Source organism: Danio aesculapii, chromosome 1, assembly GCF_903798145.1.
Source record: "Danio aesculapii chromosome 1, fDanAes4.1, whole genome shotgun sequence".
Lineage (NCBI taxonomy): Eukaryota > Metazoa > Chordata > Actinopteri > Cypriniformes > Danionidae > Danio > Danio aesculapii.
In genome coordinates this window covers 41,118,834-41,138,035 of record NC_079435.1, presented here as the reverse complement: position 1 = coordinate 41,138,035, position 19,202 = coordinate 41,118,834, and the positions used below count along the sequence as shown (strand labels likewise).

At 34.5% G+C, this 19,202-nt stretch overlaps 2 protein-coding genes across 4 annotated transcripts in view; one reads left to right on the top strand and one right to left on the bottom strand.

The window, feature by feature from the left end:
- Positions 1-4,437: 4,437 nt before the first annotated feature.
- tma16 (translation machinery associated 16 homolog) lies at positions 4,438-8,386 on the bottom strand. The gene is made up of 7 exons (XM_056460523.1): positions 8,311-8,386; positions 8,119-8,228; positions 7,974-8,011; positions 6,378-6,462; positions 6,155-6,303; positions 4,903-4,945; positions 4,438-4,808 (listed from the first exon to the last, which is right to left on the bottom strand). The coding sequence occupies exons 1-7, from the start codon at positions 8,311-8,313 to the stop codon at positions 4,652-4,654; spliced, it is 585 nt and encodes a 194-aa protein (XP_056316498.1). The 5' UTR covers positions 8,314-8,386; the 3' UTR covers positions 4,438-4,651.
- Positions 8,387-9,164: 778 nt separating this feature from the next.
- fnip2 (folliculin interacting protein 2) overlaps positions 9,165-19,202 on the top strand; it is a 40,166-nt gene continuing 30,128 nt past the window's right edge. For 2 of the 3 annotated variants that reach the window (XM_056460511.1, XM_056460491.1), the window contains exon 1: positions 9,165-9,354. In XM_056460511.1, the coding sequence (XP_056316486.1) occupies positions 9,269-9,354 (86 nt within the window). In that variant the 5' untranslated portion in view covers positions 9,165-9,268. Of the gene's footprint in view, positions 9,355-12,035; positions 12,506-19,202 lie in introns of those variants that run through there. The other variant, XM_056460501.1, reaches the window with a different exon arrangement.

Here is a 19,202-nt window from a genome sequence, read left to right as displayed (position 1 = left end):
TCATCAGCATAAGCCCTGTTCTACACATAGGTCTTCTTCTGAGTACAGTTTTTTAAATGATATAATGCTACTTTGACTATTGGGTAGAATCTGATGTGGTGCTTGAAAGAAGTGAACATTGTGTGTGTGTGTGTGTGTGTGTGTGTGTGTGTGTGTGTGTGTGTGTGTGTGTGTAACAATCAAAAGGGGCACTCGCTTTTCTTACACACTTCTGAATGCTAAAATGGCATCTTGTGGATCACATAAGTTAGTCCTTAAGTGTTTGTTGTTTTTAAGTTACATTGCATCTACATGCCAAATAATTCTTATTAGATTATAAATTGACTGGTTAGGTCTAGTGTAAGATGACATGAACTTGCAAAGTTTCTTATAGTCAGTTAAATGTCTGTTGAAGGAGCAGTATCAACAGATATTAAGCAGACAGTCTACTAATACTCAAATGGACAATCAAAATAAAGTGTTATTAGATATTTTCACATTACTTTGTTTTTCCAGTCCCAACACTGAACCAGGCCATTGTTTTACCATCACCATCAAAAGGGTTTTATTTACATTGCAGCCCAGTGAAACTGTATTTGACAGCTATTAGTTAAATTAAAAATGATGCCTGCATCGCAATCAGCTCCCTAACTTGTCCTTTGTCTCTAGGTTGTGTACACAAATTCAGATAGGGGTAAGGACACATTGGGATTCTGAGATTATGAAAACTTGTAATCTGTGAAATGACATCTTAACTGATATTTTCCACATGTTCATTTTATAACGTTTTGAAAAAGTACATTATAAATAAGCCATTTGATTGTTTCATTTAAATCAGGGTATCCTCTGTCCATTCCATATTCGTCTTCAAAAAAAAAAAAAAAAAGGAAAACTATGAAAACACCATTTTCTTTTGCCAGAAAAAAAAGAGAGATTTTGGATCAGTTTTCATTTTTCCGTCATTCTGTCTGGTCAACCAAATCTGAGCTTGTCACCTTTAAAATAATAGTCTCTGTTAGGAATCATCTGATTGGATGATTCTCTGCAGACCAGCACCCAGGCTTTTAATTATTATTACATAATTATATATAAACTATCATTTGATCAGTTAGCTGACTTACATTCATTGCATATGCATAAATTAAATAAAACAGAAATTAGTAGTATTATTAAACATCTGTCATTAAAATAAGGTCATAGTTTGTTGCTGTGCACTTGATGCTGAGCAAAGATAGCCATTTCCGAGCAGAACCTGGTTTGCATGATTGCTTACGAGCAAGGCCTATATAATAATAATAAAAATAATAATAATAAATATTAGTATTAATAATAATAATAAATATTGTTTACTTTATTGTTTTTTGTTATTGTTTAGTTTTTTTAATAGTTGTTAGCAGGACCAGAATAAGAACACATTGGGCCCTGGGCTATAACAAAGGGCAGCATTTGTTTTTATTTTATTTCCTCCAATAAAAAAATTAAATAATAATAATAATAATAATAATAATAATATTAATTATATATATATATATATATATATATATATATATATATATATATATATATATATATATATATATATATATATATATATATATATATATATATATATATATATATATATATATATATATATATATATAAATAAATAAATAAAAATATGACTATTATTTTGAGGGCGACATCACAAGCTCAGATTTGGTTGACCAATGATGAAAATCAAGACAAAAATTTGTTTTTTTTCCCTTTTTTTGTGAGAAAAAAAACACACCAGAAAAACGTCCGTTTTCTTAGTTTTCCTTTTTTGGTTTGAAAACAGATGTGGAATGAATGGAAGATACCCTGATTCATTTACCAGCAACATTTCAACCATTAATAAAGGTTTGCTAGATTTTTCTGTACTTGTCTATGTTCATTTACCATTAGATATGAATAATGTTTTTTGTTTTATTTTAATTTAAACATTGTTTGTTGATTGCGATTGAGATGGGCCTTAAAACGGCTGACTCTCTTATCAGTGCCCTGACTACTGAACAGAAGAGCTGATTGAGACGCACCCCAAGTCAAATATACAGTTGAAGTCAGAATTATTAGCCTAGTTTAGCCTATTAACCTAGTTAAGCCTTTAAATGTCACTTTAAACTGTATAGAAGTGTCTTGAAAAATATCTAGTCAAATATTATTTACTGTCATCATGGCAAAGATAAAATAAATCAGTTATTAGAAATGAGTTATAACAACTATTATGTTTAGAAATGTGTTGAAAAAAATATCTGCGTTAAACAGAAATTGGGGGAAAAAATAAACAGGCGGGCTAATAATTCTGACTTCAAATATATATATTTCCCATTTAGATTTTAAATGGAACTACTAGAAAAACTGATTTTTATTAATCCTGCTGATGCCAAGTAAAAAAAAGTGTATATTGTTTAGTATGGTTTCATACATTACCAGAACTTTATGTATATCAGTGCGGTTGTCACTCCTATGTATGCACAGAACAGAAATAAGCACTAAAAAAAGATGTATGGACAACTAAATGTAGTTTTTTGTGTACATGGCCACCTAATGCAGTGTTTCTCAACCACAATCTTCGAGGACCACCAGATCTGCACATTTTTAATGTGTCCTTAACCAAACACACCTGATTCATCAGTGCAGTGCAGTGATCATCAGCTCATTAGCAGAGAATGAAAGACTTGTAATGGGTGTGACAGTCAAAGGACAAATCCTAAACATGGGAGTGTTGGAGGTCCTCCAGGAATGGGGTTGAGAAACACTGATCTAGTGCAATTTATCATATAAAAAAAATGAAAACATTATCATATATAATCATGTCTTCAGTCTATAATTTAGACTCTCCTACTATCTGGGCTATTCAGTCTAGTCATATAAAGACGATGCAAAATGTTTATCTGATTGGCAGCCATATTCTATAACCTAAACCTACATATACTTCTTACTATTTAGCTAATAAAAGGGAACATTCTTACACTCATAACCCGTTCTGAAGTGTTCTAGCTGTTGTCTCCTGTCCTGTAGATTAGCCTGAACTCTGTGACGTCTCAATGTGAGCAGAGGTGAACATGGCAGTGAAGGTCTTGAGCCAATCCCCTATACATCTGACTTTCACCGCAGCTGTCTTTTCACTCATCTCTGCGGAACTCTCCAATCAGAGTCCGCTTACAGTAGAATGCAGTTAAATTCAGTGAATGTCTGGAAACGTAAACCAAAGATACAAGTGTTGACAGACATGTATTCAGTAGATAGATTGTTGTCTTTTATAATGTGAACACATTTTCATAGTTTTCAGTGATCTGAGTAAGCAGCTGACAGAAATTGTTTATAGTTTTATAGTTGGTTTACATTTGGTAAAGGAGGCTCCATCAGTTCATATCCTGCCTGGTTACTGTAGTTTTCATTTCTATGGGTGAAATTGCATTTTAGATAGATATGGCTATTAGAGAAAGCATGTTGTCTGGGTTTTTCCCCCCCAAAAAACTGAAAACTACATGTATATTAACTGCAGCCATTTGATTAAAATAAGCTATATCATTTGTTGTACTTAATTTTAAGATGTATTTGATACGGTGTAATACAATTAAGTATTGTGTAATATTAATTAATTACATATACTTAGTAAAGATTTAAGTATAAATATGTGATTTGGTTTAGGCTGTTACATGTAATTATTATTATTAATAATTTACTGTTTTAACTACAGTAAGTGTCATCTGAAATGTTATTCTAAAATGAGCATTTTTCTCCAGTGTCTAAGTTCAGTAATTTCACTTTTATTGTTCTTTTCATTGCCTTCAAGTCAAATAACTGAACGTAAACACAGGAGGCTAAGAAACATTTATAAGAAAAAAACATAGTTATATGCTTTTGCATGCACTTTTTTTTAATAAGATTTCAGATGGCACTTAGAGGCTTTTGAACTCTTAGTGTATAAAAATGACACTGATAAATAAATATATAATTCAATATGTTAAAAAATAAAAAGTAAAACAAACAAAAAAAGTTAATCTAAAAATAGCTAAACAAATGGATAACTATGGTAACCAGGCTTTGTTTCCTCAGTGCTAAATAATGTTTTAATTTTACTATTATTAATTTTAATGTAATTTGTATTTTTTAAATATGCAGTGATTGAGAAGCTATGTGTTGAAGGGGTTTAAATGAGAACACTGTTTATTTATTTATTTATATGAAAGGCAGAGATATTTTAATATGAAGGTTTGTAGAGGATCATGTTTTACTATGTGATATTTGGAGAGAATTCAGCTAATTTTACATGTTTTGTATTATGTGATTTTCTGCAATGATGATTTGACATATTAAAATGATTTTTAAAAATGTCATAAGTGAGATTCGATTAATGTCAGTTTTCATAACTCGGATGCACATTATAAAAAAACTTGCAAAAATCCGACAGTGCAATAAACTCTGTGAATGTTCAGTATCAACCCATTTCAAAGTCTGTTTATTTGTGTGTGAATAGTCCTGTGGTACCGAGTTTTCTCCTCACAACAAATTGTTTCTGCAAGAGTCTGGTTACTGGTTAAAAAAAAAACAAGTAGTATAAAACATCCAGTAATGTCTTGCTCTTTTTGTTCTTAAACTCAGTGTGAAATCTATTCCTCTACAGTCGTGTGTACTGTAGTAAACCTCACAGGTCAGAATCAGAGTCCAAAGATTTATCTTCATCATTCTCTTCCTCCATGTGTGTATCTTGTGAAACTGCAGACAGTTTGCTGTCAGAGCCTTTGGCTGAAAGCTTTCTCATCTTAATGCAGGGAAGTTTCTTAAGGTCACCATTCCACTCTCTGTCAAACACATGCAGACTTTTCAGTACTCTGTGCAAGATATTATTAACAAAAATAATTATTTTAACTAAATAAACTATTATGTAGCAAATACCTGAATATTTTCAGATGCTTAGCATTGATGATGTCAGGAATTTCTGTGAAAAGAGAAAAAAGCAACGTTTTACTATTTAGAGCAGTTTCTTTAAACCTGACCCACAGAGGGTCACAAAGGAGTCTGTGAGGAAGCTTTAAAAAGCAACTAAATAAATAACTTTAATAATTAAAAAAATTAAGAATAAAAATTTATGTATACAAAACACATAAATAAACCTGTTTACAATAATAATATGAATAGTGATTAATACAACCATTTCATCAAATATTAATAAATATATTAAAATTATAAGAAAATAATCAATAAAAATGATCAAGATGAATTACCAAATCAAAAATCTAAAACTTAAAAAAAACAAACAAATGATTAAAAGCAACCTTTAAAAACTGATTAAACTAAATTAAATAATTAAATGTGTAATAAAATTTAATATCTGTGTAAATAAATGACATGAGTAGAGGCAAAGTGTAGTAATGTATGTTATTGAAACTTAGAAACTAAACCCTTTCTAAACAGCATTAGTTTTTTTTACAGCATGAGTGAAGTTTATTTATGAACTAATTTAAAGAGGATCACGTGCTTATGATTGTTCTCAGCTGGTCCCGCATCAGCTTATGATTGATTCTCCAATCAGATGATTCCTAACTCACTATAAATAAACAGAGTGTTTCTTATCTCAATATCTTCATCTTAAAGAACTCCCCCTACTCCCCCTCCTTTCCAGATGGGCGACACTGTGGCCCAGTGATTAGCACTGTTGCCTCACAGCAAGAATGTCTCCGGTTAAAGTCCCTACTAAACCAGTTGACATTGCTGTGTGGAGTTTGCTCGTTCTCCCCGAGCTTGCGTTGGTTTTCCCTGGGTTCTCCGGTTTCTTCCCACATTTCAAAAAACACGCAACCAGAGTAAATTGAACATACCAAATTTATACCATAGCCAAGCTCTTAGAGAGTACACCTCTCCTCAGCCATCCTATATCTGTCATTAAACAGGAGGGAGCCCAGGGCTTTATTATTAAACAAGCTTCATTATTAATCATCAGCTAAGTATGAACTCTTGAAATGCAGTATAGATTCAGTTTACAATCTAAAATGATTATATTTAGGGGGCTGTGGCATCAAAAACACAGTTTTGTTCCTTCTAAATAGTGTTCAATTATTGTGAAAAACATTTTAGTTTCAACATTTTTAACATGGTTCTCATATAATTCTTAAAAAAAGGGGAACAAATAAAGACATAGATTATTTACCAAAGCCATTGCCTTCATACTGAGCTCTCTCTCGCTCTATGGTTTGTTTGATGATGGCCTCTCTAGAGCTGTGCTGGCGACCCTGACGGCCTTTGATGCTGTTCGCCAGCTCAATCTGCTCCAGCTCTCCATCAAACCGCTGAAGGTACCTGAGAAAGGTGGATTTATTAATATTCTCAATATACAAATTTTTACCATGTTTAAAGTTTTGGATATGTCATACCTCTCAGCTATTTCACAAGCATCTTGTCTGGTGTATTCTGGCTTGTCAGGGTTCAGCTGGTTTTGGAACCACAAAAGTTTTTCACCTGCAGAAAATGAGTGAGCAGCAAACAGGTATATAATAGATCTTATGAACTTGGGCTAACGTTCTGCCAATGTTTTCTCCAAGACACAATCAAATGTTCCTCCAGTAATGTTAATTATATATTAATTCAAAGCTGTGTTTTATAACATATCTGGTAAGTCAAAAATATTATTTATACATCTTTCAGAAATGTTTTTTTTTCCTGAAGCGTTTTTAAAAACATTTTTAAAACGTCATTAATTACTTGTCTGACTCTGAGATGATTCTGAGAATATCCACAAGTAATTAAACTTAAAGAGCCCCTATTATGTTTTTTTTTTTTTAAATGACCTTCCATGTATTACATAACACAGCTCTAAGTGAAGTGAAATATCCAGCTAAAGCCCTGCTCACACTGTGAGATTTCAGCCGTGATTTTGTCATCTGAGACAATTTTGAGAAATTCAAAGATTCCTGAAATCCTAGGCTAAATCGGTGATCTTTGATCGTTGGTTTGACGTGTTCACAGACAGCTGCTTAGTGCCCGTTGCGATCAGATTTCCCCCCAGAGGAATTTCTGGCAGTGTCTGAAGATTTCAGACAGTATCCTGCAGTGTGACAACAACTGCGTTGAGCGTCAATCCAAGAACCAATAGGAGCTCCGAATTTGATTCATCCGACAATGCTGAGATCTTACAGTGTGACATGAGAGCCATGTTCGTGCAGTCTGACAAGCTACAATCATTCAGGATTATAAAAAAAACTCAGTGTAAGCCGGCCTTAAGGCTTAAATCTGAAAGTGGCTGTGTTTAAAACTATTGATTCATCTATAAAAGAGTCGACTCATAGTGTTTCAAATGAAACGTCTTGAAAACAATTCTTTAGCTGTGCCGACATGACGTCGATATGCAGCTTAAGCCCCGCCCATTTGTTTGTCCATATGGTTGAAATTACGGAAGTTTTCCAGGTGAAAAATAACAAAATGGGAGGGTGGCAGGAGATGGATCTGAAATACGGGAGACTCCCGGGAATAACAGGAGTGTTGGCAGGCATGCTCACACATACACTCCGACTACTTCAATATTGTTGACAAGCCATGGTGGGCATTTCTCTCTGTCTCATGCACAATTAGGTAAAAATAAATGCATATTATAAGACAATGAAAGTGTTTTTTGAACTTGCATGCATATCAAACTGTTGGAGACCCCCAAACATGACCCTTTTTAATGCATATTAGGGGCTCTTTAATATTTTGTCTAACTTTTACAAGTCAACAACATTTAAGAACTGGATGTTCAGAATATCTTGTTTTGTATTCAACAGAAGAAACAAGATTTTAGAAGTTTGGAACCACATGAGTGTAAATGGTGAGACCATTTTCATTTTGGGGTGAACTAGCCCTTTAACTGGACTTTAGCAAAATACGTTTCGTTAGCTTGGAAAATGTCCTATTACCACCTAACAGAATGACAAAAACGTTCACATTCAATGCTTCCATAAATACAATACAGAATAATATAATAAACTACTCACCAATCAAATTTAAACGCTGGGCCTTTTCACCTTTTAACCTAGAAGTGATTTCACAAATGTTACATTCACAAATGTAACAGCATTCGGTATAAGTCTATTTCCATATTAGGGACAAACATAATCGTGAATTAGAAAAGGCTCTTACTTTTCTTTCCTCTCTTGTTTAATGGCATCTCTGGCCAGATACGCGGCTTTCCTGCTGTATGGGTGAATAACCTTTTTCTCCACCGGTCCCTTTGGTTTCCTCCCCTTAGGCTGAAATGACAACACCAATTACTAAACGCGACATTATAATGTATATTCTGATTTTCTACTCAAAATTGAGTTTAAAACTTACCATATTTGTTAATTTAAGTAAACGTCTGTCGTTTACACGTGTGACGTATGGGGGAAGGTTTAAAGGACGGACTGGTTCGACGGTATTTTTGTTCCGTGTGTTACACATTTGCCACAAGCCTTGTAGGTTTATGTTTATTATTCACAAGATAAACATGTCTTAGGAATAAATGTAAATAAAAATATATAAAATTGTTGTTGTTGATCTGCTGTTTTTTTTGTTTGTTTTTTCTTAGCAAAATTACTATATATGTGCAAAAATCATATATATGATCATAACGTTTATTTGTATAACTTTAATGCTTTATGGTAGTGTTTGACTTTTATCCATTGTATATTTATTTTTGTTCATTCAGATTTTGATCTTATTACTCTGATAAACTAAATAATATATATTTCAATATAAATAAAAAGAAACCAATTAAACAATCAGAACACTTATTTACAAAACTGTCCAACTGCAGAATGGTTATCATTTAGTTTTGATACAAACACATTCCTTTTTAAATTTAATTTTGCATCAATAATCAAATAACTTATTTCTTACTTTTCTCTTAAAATTTTTTGTTTACATGTGTTATTTTATTTTCTCATTTTCCTTTTAATTCAGTTGTATCATTGTATTTATATTTAGAGAGAACAATATCACGATGTAGGTCTGAATAACTTTATATTAATATACGTTAAATGTGTCAAATGACCAAACAGCAAGAACCAGAAAATCTCTGCACAGTCTGCGCACGTTCTGCACGTGCCAAGTTGCCAACGCCACTGTGAGTGCGCGTCTCCGTCAGCAGAGCGCGCCCGCGGGCTCTGTTTCTGTTGGCGTCGCCGCTCAGCTGGTGCGAATGTCACATGACTTCAGCATGGATCTTTACTAGAAACCTGCGTCTGAACGCTCGTCCCGATGGGGAAACCCGTAGCCCAGATTATTTGTTGGTGAAAAGCAGAGCAACAGCATGCCTACGCTGCTGCAAAAGCTCTTCAGCAAGAGAGCTGTCGGTAACGGCAGCGCCCGGGACTGCTCGACGGGAGCGGAGCAGCGGTAAGTAAGACCGTTAGCACGCGCATGTTACTATACCTATGGATACACAGTCACGCGCTCTGCACACCTGCACGCGCTAGTCTGTAAAAAGCGCGTGCCAGTCTGAACGTTTTATAATGACAGTGACGAGCCCTTCGCTGCATCCAGCTGTTTATTCCGGTAATAAAGAGCAGAGGCTCGTGCAAGTTTATCAGCATTTTATTGTGCTATCATTCGCAGGCCGTAGTGTTATTTGATCGGTACTCGCTGAAGAGTCACACGCACGAGCTCTGCGTCTGGTCAGCTGAGTTATGTAACACCTAAATGCATTTATGTTTGCACAATGCTTGCGAGTTTTCTCCTGTTTTCGTATTTGAGAAAGCGTTTACGTATATTTGGTCTCTGCGGTGCTTTAATATTGGTCCCTGTATTCTGGTTAGAGTGGCTGGAAGGGTTTCAACGGAGAGTCAATAGAAAGCAGACTGCAGGTTAATCACGCCAGATTTGTGCTGTCACCTACATTTGAGCGAAATACCTGTCAAAATGCCATATTCTGAATGTAAATGAAAACTAGTTGCAGTGTTGTTTTAATATTAAATGAGAGACTCTTGTAGATGATTAATTATTTAGTCTTTACTTTATATAACTAATATTTATTTATAATAAATAGTTGATGTAATTTTTTCCATAGCCTTGTTCATTTATTAATTTTTCTTTGGTTTAGTCCCTTTGTTCATCAGGGATCGCAGCAGCTGAATAAACTGCCAACTTATCCAGCATATGTTTTACGCAGCGGATGTCCTTCCAGCTGCAACCCATTACTGGGAAACACCCATACACACTCATTCACACACATACACTACATAATTCACCTATATTGCATGTCTTTGGACTGTGGGGAAAACCGGAGCACCCGGAGGAAACCCACGCCAGCACAGGGAGAACATGCAAACTCCACACAGAAATGCCAACTGATCCAGTCAAGGCTTGAACCAGCAACCTTTTGCTGTGAGGCGACATCACTATCCACTGCGCCACCACGCCGCCGCTATAGCTTTATGTGTGATATATTATTTTATTTAACTTTTAAAGTAAGTTACATTTTACCCCAAAACAATCCACTGAGTTTTATATTATAAAAAAAATGTAGTTTTTTTTTTTTTGGTCGTTGCAGACAGGCAGGTTTGAACAAGATGAGTAAATGACAGAATTTAACATTTTTTAAGTGAATTGTCTATTTTAACCCTGTTAAAAGAAGTGAAAGCTTGCGTGTTGGGAAATGAAAATTGTGAAAAAAATGAGAAAAAATGTTTAGAAATAAAACATTTGGGGAAAAAAACTATTACATTGTAATTAATTTGTATTGATTTATGCATTGGCAACTGACTAACATATGTCTTTATTCAGCAATGCGTTTTGATGGACTCTTTCCAAATACATGGTCGCATGACAATCATGCAGTTTCCTAGAAGGAAGTGAACTGACCCTGTTTACCAACTGATAATACAAGAACACTGATTGCAGTGTTGAATTGGTTGTTCAATGTGACGGAAAAGACCAGTAAAGGGATTTCCATCTCTAATGCAATCACGATGAACTCCATTGCTCAAATCTGACCTGTTTTTACAATTACTTTTGGTCCAAACCACAGGGTTTTCAAAATAAGCATATGAATGTTCACTATTACTTGTATAATAGTTTGACACGGGAATAAATATAGTGCTCACAGAACAAAGATTGTTTACGTAAAGCAGCAACAAAGTTCATTTTAACTATTTTTTTAACTAGTTCTTTTTTTTTTATTGAAAGGATAAATGTTACACCTGCAGCACTGTAACATGTTGTAGCACATTTTAAGTGAATGCAGTGCAGGGCTGCTGGCCAATATTATGACAGCCATTTTAAACTCATGCTTGTCAGTTCTTTTTTAGAATCCGGAGCACCCGGAGGAAACCCACACAAACATGGGGAGAACATGCGAACTCCACACAGAAATGCCAATGAACCAGTGACCTTGCTGTGAGGCGACAGTGCTAACCACTGAGCCATCTTGTCACCCTGTGCTTCACCAGCCAATGGGAAATAACTTACTCCCAAATAAGTTCAAAAATATTTGCGAAGAGGTAGCTAACACGTGTTACTATGAGCTATTTGATATTTCTGTGTCATTTACATGCGCACACACAACCTCTTGTGCTCCATCTATGTCTGTCTATGTCTAAGTCAAAGCAGGGATTGGGAAATCTAACATGTTATGACTATTGAAAATTCTTTCAAATACTATGCTGCAAAACTGGGTTTACTTGTGTATATAAATTAACGAATGACCATGGATTTTAAACACACTCTGCTTTTTGTGGCTGGTTGCTTTGGTTCATGAAGCTTTAGCAAAGACTTTTTTAAAGGAAGTACATTTTCAGAAAAGGTGGCCGGCATTAATATATTTTATTGTCAGTAACTCGATATTATTGGATTAAACAAGCAGTATTCTGCTTATCATGGGATCTCAAAATGGCGGCCCCCCATAAGAGGACCCGCTTCGTGTAATTATTTAAACTCTTAATAGGCTGCTGCTATTAATAATTGCATAGATGCTTTAAGTTCTTGAAATGATCACTCTCGCTTTGTGTGGGAGTGAAGCGTATGACTGATTGTATATTTGTTACAACATGCATGCTTGGTGTTAGCAAAGAGTACATGTTAGTTTGTTTGCTGAAGTTTGCAATTTTGGCCAGTGAGCGTGTCCTATGACTGTGTTTGGATCACATGCTTTGTGAGAGGGTGTGTGACGTGTGTGTGTGTGTGTGTGTGTATGACAGTCATGTGACGTTTGAGCTGTATTCAGTCAGTCATCAGATAGATAAGAGTAGAACCCCCTCAGTCTCTCAACCCATGCTAACCCGAACATCCTTTTTTCTCAGTTTTCATTCTCCATTTCAGTTTCCCCATCATTCTGTTTTCTTTCTCAGTTTTTTTAAATGGTGTTTGATTTGAGGAACTGTTAGATATACTGTAGTAAGACGTGATTTTTAGGAAAAGCGGATGAGTGTACGCATGCATGCAGGCACACACACACACTGTGTAGTGGATTACATCTGAAGATGAAGATTAAGAGTCGCACGAAAACCACCTCGAGGTGGTTGTTCATTCATGAGGATGCTTCATGGAACAGGTACACAGAGTGTGTGTTTGTGCACTATTTGGGTCACCATGCAAATGTAGTAATCTTTTTTTTAATTGTAACTGTGTGTGTGAACACTCTGCAAATGTGTGTTTCTGTGTGAAGCATGCAGTGCACTCTTAAAATGAAAATTCTGTCATCTTGTACTTGTTCCTCGCTTGTTCAAAAACCTGTTTGAGCTTCTTTTTTCTGTTGAACACATAAGATGATTTTTTGAAGAGTGTTGGAAATAACAACCTACTATGTTCCTACTTTTGTTCCTACTATGGAAGTCAATGGCTTCATAATGTCTTGTTTTGTGTTCAGCAGAAGTAATAAATTCGTAACAAGTTGTAAACTCCCTTTAAGACTTTTTTTGCACAATTAAGGCAGCTTCGAGCTTATTCTGTGATGACTTCAACTTCTGCGTTAAAAATACACACACAAAATGCACCAGAACATGCAGCTTTGACCCATTTCAGTCTGTTTATACAGTACAAATATTCTTCCATCTGAATCAAATGCAGCATTGAAGCTGTAAACAGATTATCCAATCATTTGAATGTGTAATTATTTTCATTTTTAAATAACGTTAGTTTAAATTATTTTCCATGCTACTTACTATTTATTTATATTTTTCACTCGTTTTTGTATAGTCACAGATTCTTATTTGTATTTATTTATACTAGCCTATGTTAATAATTTAGTTTCATATTTTAAACTTTATATCTAAAGCCGAGACAGAAACGGTTTGTTATAAATGGATGTTTTTGTCTCATGAACATATGAAGGAAAATATTTGTCTTGTATTGGTGATTAACTGGTATGAACTGTTAATGTAAATCTGTGATTTTTTTTTTTTTTTTTTTTTTTTTTTTTTTTTTTTTTTTTTTTTTTTTTAACCAGAGGCCCTTAAAGAGGATTTAAAATAGGATATAATCATGTATTAAAGTAAGCTAAAGCAAACAAAATTCTAGTTGTGAACATGTCAATTAGTTTCTTCAAAATCATTTCATTTAAAATGATCCCAGTCTTTAATCAGAAACAGTGAATAGATGTTTTCTGGACTTGGACAGGCGGTTCATTCCACTGTGGCGACCCCAGATTAATAAAGGGACTAAGCCGACAAGAAAATGAATTAATTAATGGAGTTGGACATATGTACAGTTGAAGTCAGAATTATTAGCCCCCCTTTGTTTTTCTTTTCTTTTTTTCTTTTTTAAATATTTCCCAAATGATGTTTAACAGAGCAAGGACATTTTCACAGTATGTCTGATAATATTTTTTCAAGAAAAAGTCTTATTTGTTTTATTTTGGCTAGAATAAAAGCAGTTTAAACATTTTTTAAAACCCATTTTAAGGTCAAAATTATTACAATAACTTGCCTAATTACCCTAACCTGCCTAATTAACCTATTTAAGCCTTTAAAGGTTTTCATTTTCAGCTGTATAGAACAGAGCCAGGGAGACAGAGCAAGGAAATTTTAACTTGCCCAATTACCCTAACCTGTCTAGTTAACCTAATTAACCTAGTTAAGCATTTAAATGTCACTTTAAGCTGTATAGAAGTGTCTTGAAATATATCTAGTCAAATATTATTTACTGTCATCATGGCAAAGATAAAATAAATGAGTTATTAAAACGATTATGTTTAGAAATGTGTTGAGAAAATCTCTGAGTTAAACAGAAATTGGGGAAAAAAATAAACAGAGGGCTAATCATTCAGGGATAAATCACAAATAATTCTGACTTCAACTGTATATTAAGATGTAGTAATAATAATAATAATAATATCTTAAAGTGAGTGTGTATGTTACAGTTGTGTCAGTTATTAGTTTTTGTCAAGTTGTACATTATTTGGTAGATATAGCCAATTGTCAGTAAAATAATAATAGTTATTAAAAACAACAAAACATGTTTTATCTGATAAATAATCTAAATTCTAATTAGAAATAGAATTAGAAGTTCAGTAGAAACATTCTGGATATTAAAACTTCTGGAATTTAAATATTTAAATTATTTGTAAAAATGTTTTTACATTAAAAAACATAATCTAACTGGAAATTCTAAATTTGGCAGTGGTTGGAGTCAAAAAGGTTGAGCATCACTTGTGTAAATCTTTATTTTAGTTGACAGGTCATTGAACTCCTAGTGCTTTCTTTACTGGCACTGAAGCTGGAATTCTTCTTCTTTTTTTTTTTTAATCCCGTAATACATTTAGTTAAATGTGTAATCAACAAACACAAGGGATGGTGGATGTGTAGAGTTTGTGAATGAATGTTCTAGTTCAGCTTTCAGAAGACCGATTTCATTCAGCCCATCTGAAATGGTTCTAGCTGACTGTCAGCGAGCTCTCAGTGTGTGTTTGTGTACTACAGTGATCATGTGACAAAGCGGTTGCTAATCATGTGATGTTGAAGTATGAGGAAAATCTTAAAAGATTTGTCCTAACAAGGATGTGCCATGTTTGAAAAGTTCATCATACGGCATTGTTCTTTGCTTTTTAAAAGTGGATCACTGTCAGATGTTTTTTTTTTTTATTTTGTTTTTTTCAAATATTGTCAAACTTGTTTAAACCGAGCTGTGAGGATATTAAAGTGGTTTTCACTGTTTGAGGCTCATAAACTATTAAATCTAATAATGTAAACAGGTTTTTGTGGGGGTTAGCTTTGGGATGTAGCATAGGCACCTTTTGATCAGGGCTCTTGGAATTGTCCTTTGATACCGATTACAGATTTTAACAAATGTATTCAATTTATTATGACAAGAATTTATTTTTATATGAGTAAATAAACAAGATTTTATTTGGCTGAATCTATTCTCCAGTGATTTTAAAAATAGACTAATAGGTGAGGCCAGACACAATCTGTGAACGTTTCTTGCCATTTCTGCACAGAATTTTGTACAAATTCTGTGGATTTATGCAGTTTGGTTTTGAGAATACTGTAACTTAATACTTTAATACATGAAATAAAAAATACTTTTTAAAATATATTTAAGATTTACATTGAAAGTCCAATTAGAATCACTTGTTTGGTAAACAAGTCTTTCATATAATACAGTATATCTACTAGAAGACAGAAAATATCATTTTACAAACTGATTTGTACATAAATACAGAAACATTTGCACATAAATCAAGAATGTTACTGAAATTAATATAAAAATTTAATAAATATTAACACTCTTTTGCATGAATAGACTCAATGATGGAGTAAAAAATCTGCTGAAATCTGCACTCCACTTTAAATATGATTCAAAGAAACAAACTACATACATTAACTTGGTCAGTTTTTGATTTCCATTACATAAAGACAGTGATTTGACTTTAGATTTGTGAAGTTATGCTACATAAATCAAGTCTAAACAAAACTAAAACAGTACACTGCCTGAATGATCAAATCTTTTAGTAATATCCTTTGATTTCACACTCGAAGGCTTTGCCGATCCTTCCCCTCTCTCTGCTCCCATCACTTTCCTGTCTGTGATCTCCACTGTCCTGTTCATTAAAGGTGAAAAAAAGCAGTAGTAAAGTGTTTACTTGGTTTGGGCTGTAAATTAAACAGAATTGCAATGGTTTTTGATACCCATTATAAAGAGATGATTTACAAAAAAATACTAGTTATTTAAATAAACCACACGTCCATTTCTATGATTTAGAATTTTCTTCCAGTATTTCACACATCACAAACAATGTAATGTGTAATGTAATGTGTATTTATATAGCTAATTTATCATGTATGGCCATACACCCAAAGTACTTCACAATCATGAGGGGGGCCTCTCCACACCACCACCAGTGTGCAGCATCCACTTGGATGATGCGACGGCAGCCACAGGACAATGGTGCCAGTGCGCTCACCACACACCAGCTATAGGTGGAGTGTAGAGACGGTGATACATCCAATTCGGTGGATGGTGATGATTGGGAGGCCTTGATCGGTAAGGGCCTATGGAGGGAATTTGGCCAGGGCACTGCGCTTAAACCATTACTCTTTGAGATATGCCATGGGATTTTTAAAGACCACAGAGGGTCAGGACCTTGGTTTAACGTCTCATTCGAAAGACGGCGACCATTGACAGTGCAGTGTCCCGTTCACTTTACTGGGGCATTAGTACTTACACAACTGCCTCACTAATTCCACTACCAACATTGGAAACAGTGTGCTAGTCTATCAGTACCAGTTGCGGATTCGTGTTTCTGCTAGCAGGCTTTTCTAAAACAACCTGATAATTAATACAATATAAGTTTTTAAAAAGCAAGATTTAAAAAAATCTCTTCTGTTCACCAAACCAGCATTTATTTAATATTTGTTGAGCAGCAGATCATTTTAAAGTCCATTTTAAAATGTATTCAGATGGAAAACAGATTTTTAAAAAGAATTAATATTTCAAAATTGTGTTTTGCTGCACTTTGGATCAAATAAACACAGGCTTAGTGAGGAGAAGTGACTTCTTTGCAAATCTTGCTCCTTTAAAACCAGTAGTGTACATAAGATAAAATCAACAAATGCTCAGATATAGTGAATTAATACATTTAAGTGGGACTATTGACCTTATTCTTCAATGCGGAAGTGTGCTCGTTTTTGTGATTGTTTTAGAACTTCCGATTCAGTTGCCAATGGGAGAAATGACTAGGAATAATAAACGGCAAAAAACGGTCAAACTACTTACTCTACAAATAAGTGTTTGCATTACAATACAGACAAAGTAGAATAATATAATAAGAAAATATCAGTTTGCAACATCAAGCAGCAAAACGAGCTGTTTTTAACATCTAAAAATGAATGGAAGTGAATGAGACCGGAAGTTTCGAGCCAAAATTATTCAAATGGCTGCGCCCTCTCGTATGCGGAGAATAAGGTGAATAGATTTAGAAATAGATTTAACTATAGATTTCTATATTCTATAGATTTTTACACTGAAAAACATGAATCCTGCTTTTTGTGACTTTGAAAACAAACTGCATAGACATTTACATTCAGTCATTTAGCAGACGCTTTTGTCCAAAGCAACTTACAAATGAGGAGGCATTCAGCGATTCAACAGGAAGAGGCAATACACATAAAAAGTGCTAATTATACCAAGGAACTGTTTGCGCTCAGGAAAATTAAGGGCTTAAGTAAGGAGGGGAGAGTGTTCATGTGCTCAGATGATTGCGGTGAGATTTTAGTTGTTTGTAAGATGTGAATCAGCAATCTGTGTGGGAATGGGAAGATCATTCACCACTGAGTATCATTGAATGAAAACGTTTTGGAAAGTGACTAATAGCCTCTCTGCGATGGTACCACAAGGCGGTGCTCACTCTTCACCTGAAGGCTCCTGGAGGGGGATGTTGTCCAGTGTTTGTCCTGTAAGCAAGCATCAATGATTTGAACTAAAACACATTTTACTGGACTGTCCTGCTTTTAATGATTCCAGAAGGCTTTTTAATGAAGTTAAATCTCTTAAGGACATTTTAACAAAGTGACACCAGGAAAATAATTAAAATTTTATCATGTATTAACACTAAAAATCTTATTTGATTTATGTGTTCATTTGTTTGTTGTTTATAGTTGTGTAATCATTTAATTGAAATAGCATTGATTGCTAACATGGCATTAAATAAAAAACATTACAATGATTTGAAGTTGATACAAGCCTTGACTGGTAACCAAATCAGAGTGATAAAGAGAGGTGTCATGTGGGCTCATTGAAGACCAGACGAGCTGCATCTGGATAATCGGCTAGAAGAGCATTGCTGTAGTCCAACCTTGAAATGACAAGAGCTTGGACTAAAAGTTGTGCAATATGATCTGTTCAGAACGGTCTGATCTTTCTGATGTTGAAAAGTGCAAGCTGCATGATCAAGCTGTGTTAGAAATTTGCTCTTTAAAGGACAGCTGATCGTCTAGTATCACCCCAGGATTCCTTGGGGTAATAATAATGACCCCAGTTGGATTGAGAAATTATGTTGAATGTGTGGAGTTGCAGGGAAGATGAGAAGTTCAGTTTTTGCCAGAGTAAGCTATAAGTGATGATCATCCAAGTTGAGATTTCCTCCAGGCAGAGAGAGATCCTTGCAGCTACTGTTGGGTCATCTTGTTTAGTGCCATAAAATATAATAGGGGACCCGAAGAGGACCCAGGACATGCTGAAGGCACTGTGTCTCTCAGCTGGTCTAGGAATGCCTCGAGATCGTCCCGGAGGAGCAGGAAGAAGTGTCTGGGGAGAGGGAAGTCTGGGGTTTTCTACTAAGACTGCTACCCCTGCAACAAGCCCCGGAAAAGCGAATGAAAATGATTGAATGAGTTGTTTAAATTTGACCTATAATAATAATAATAACAATAATAATAATAATTATAATAGTAATTTTTTATTATTTTATTAATGTAAACATTATCCTCTCTGTATTTTTAATTAATGTTGAAATATCATGGAATTGGTAAAATAAGAACTTTTTTTTTTCAATTTAATACAGAATATTTGGAATATCTTTTTGGTTGGTGCTTTGCCATTCTGTCTGTGCCTGGTAATACAGTATTTTGTCTGTTGGTACATCTGTTGGGGAAAAAATCCTAAACATGTACCTGCCTATAGACCAGAGATGCCCAAAGTAGGGCCCGCGGGCCAAAGTTGGCCCATGGTAACATTTGATTTGGCCTGCCATCCCATCTGAAAAGGGAGGGAGAATGATGGGGAGGTGGTTGGGGACAGTGCCTTTGACAGTG

Coding starts and splice junctions, on each gene's coding strand:
- tma16 (XM_056460523.1), bottom strand. Junction 6,304..6,377: donor GCTTGTGAAATAGCTGAGAG/GTATGACATATC, acceptor CACCTTTCTCAG/GTACCTTCAGCGGTTTGATG. Junction 4,946..6,154: donor GTATGAAGGCAATGGCTTTG/GTAAATAATCTA, acceptor CTCTTTTCACAG/AAATTCCTGACATCATCAAT.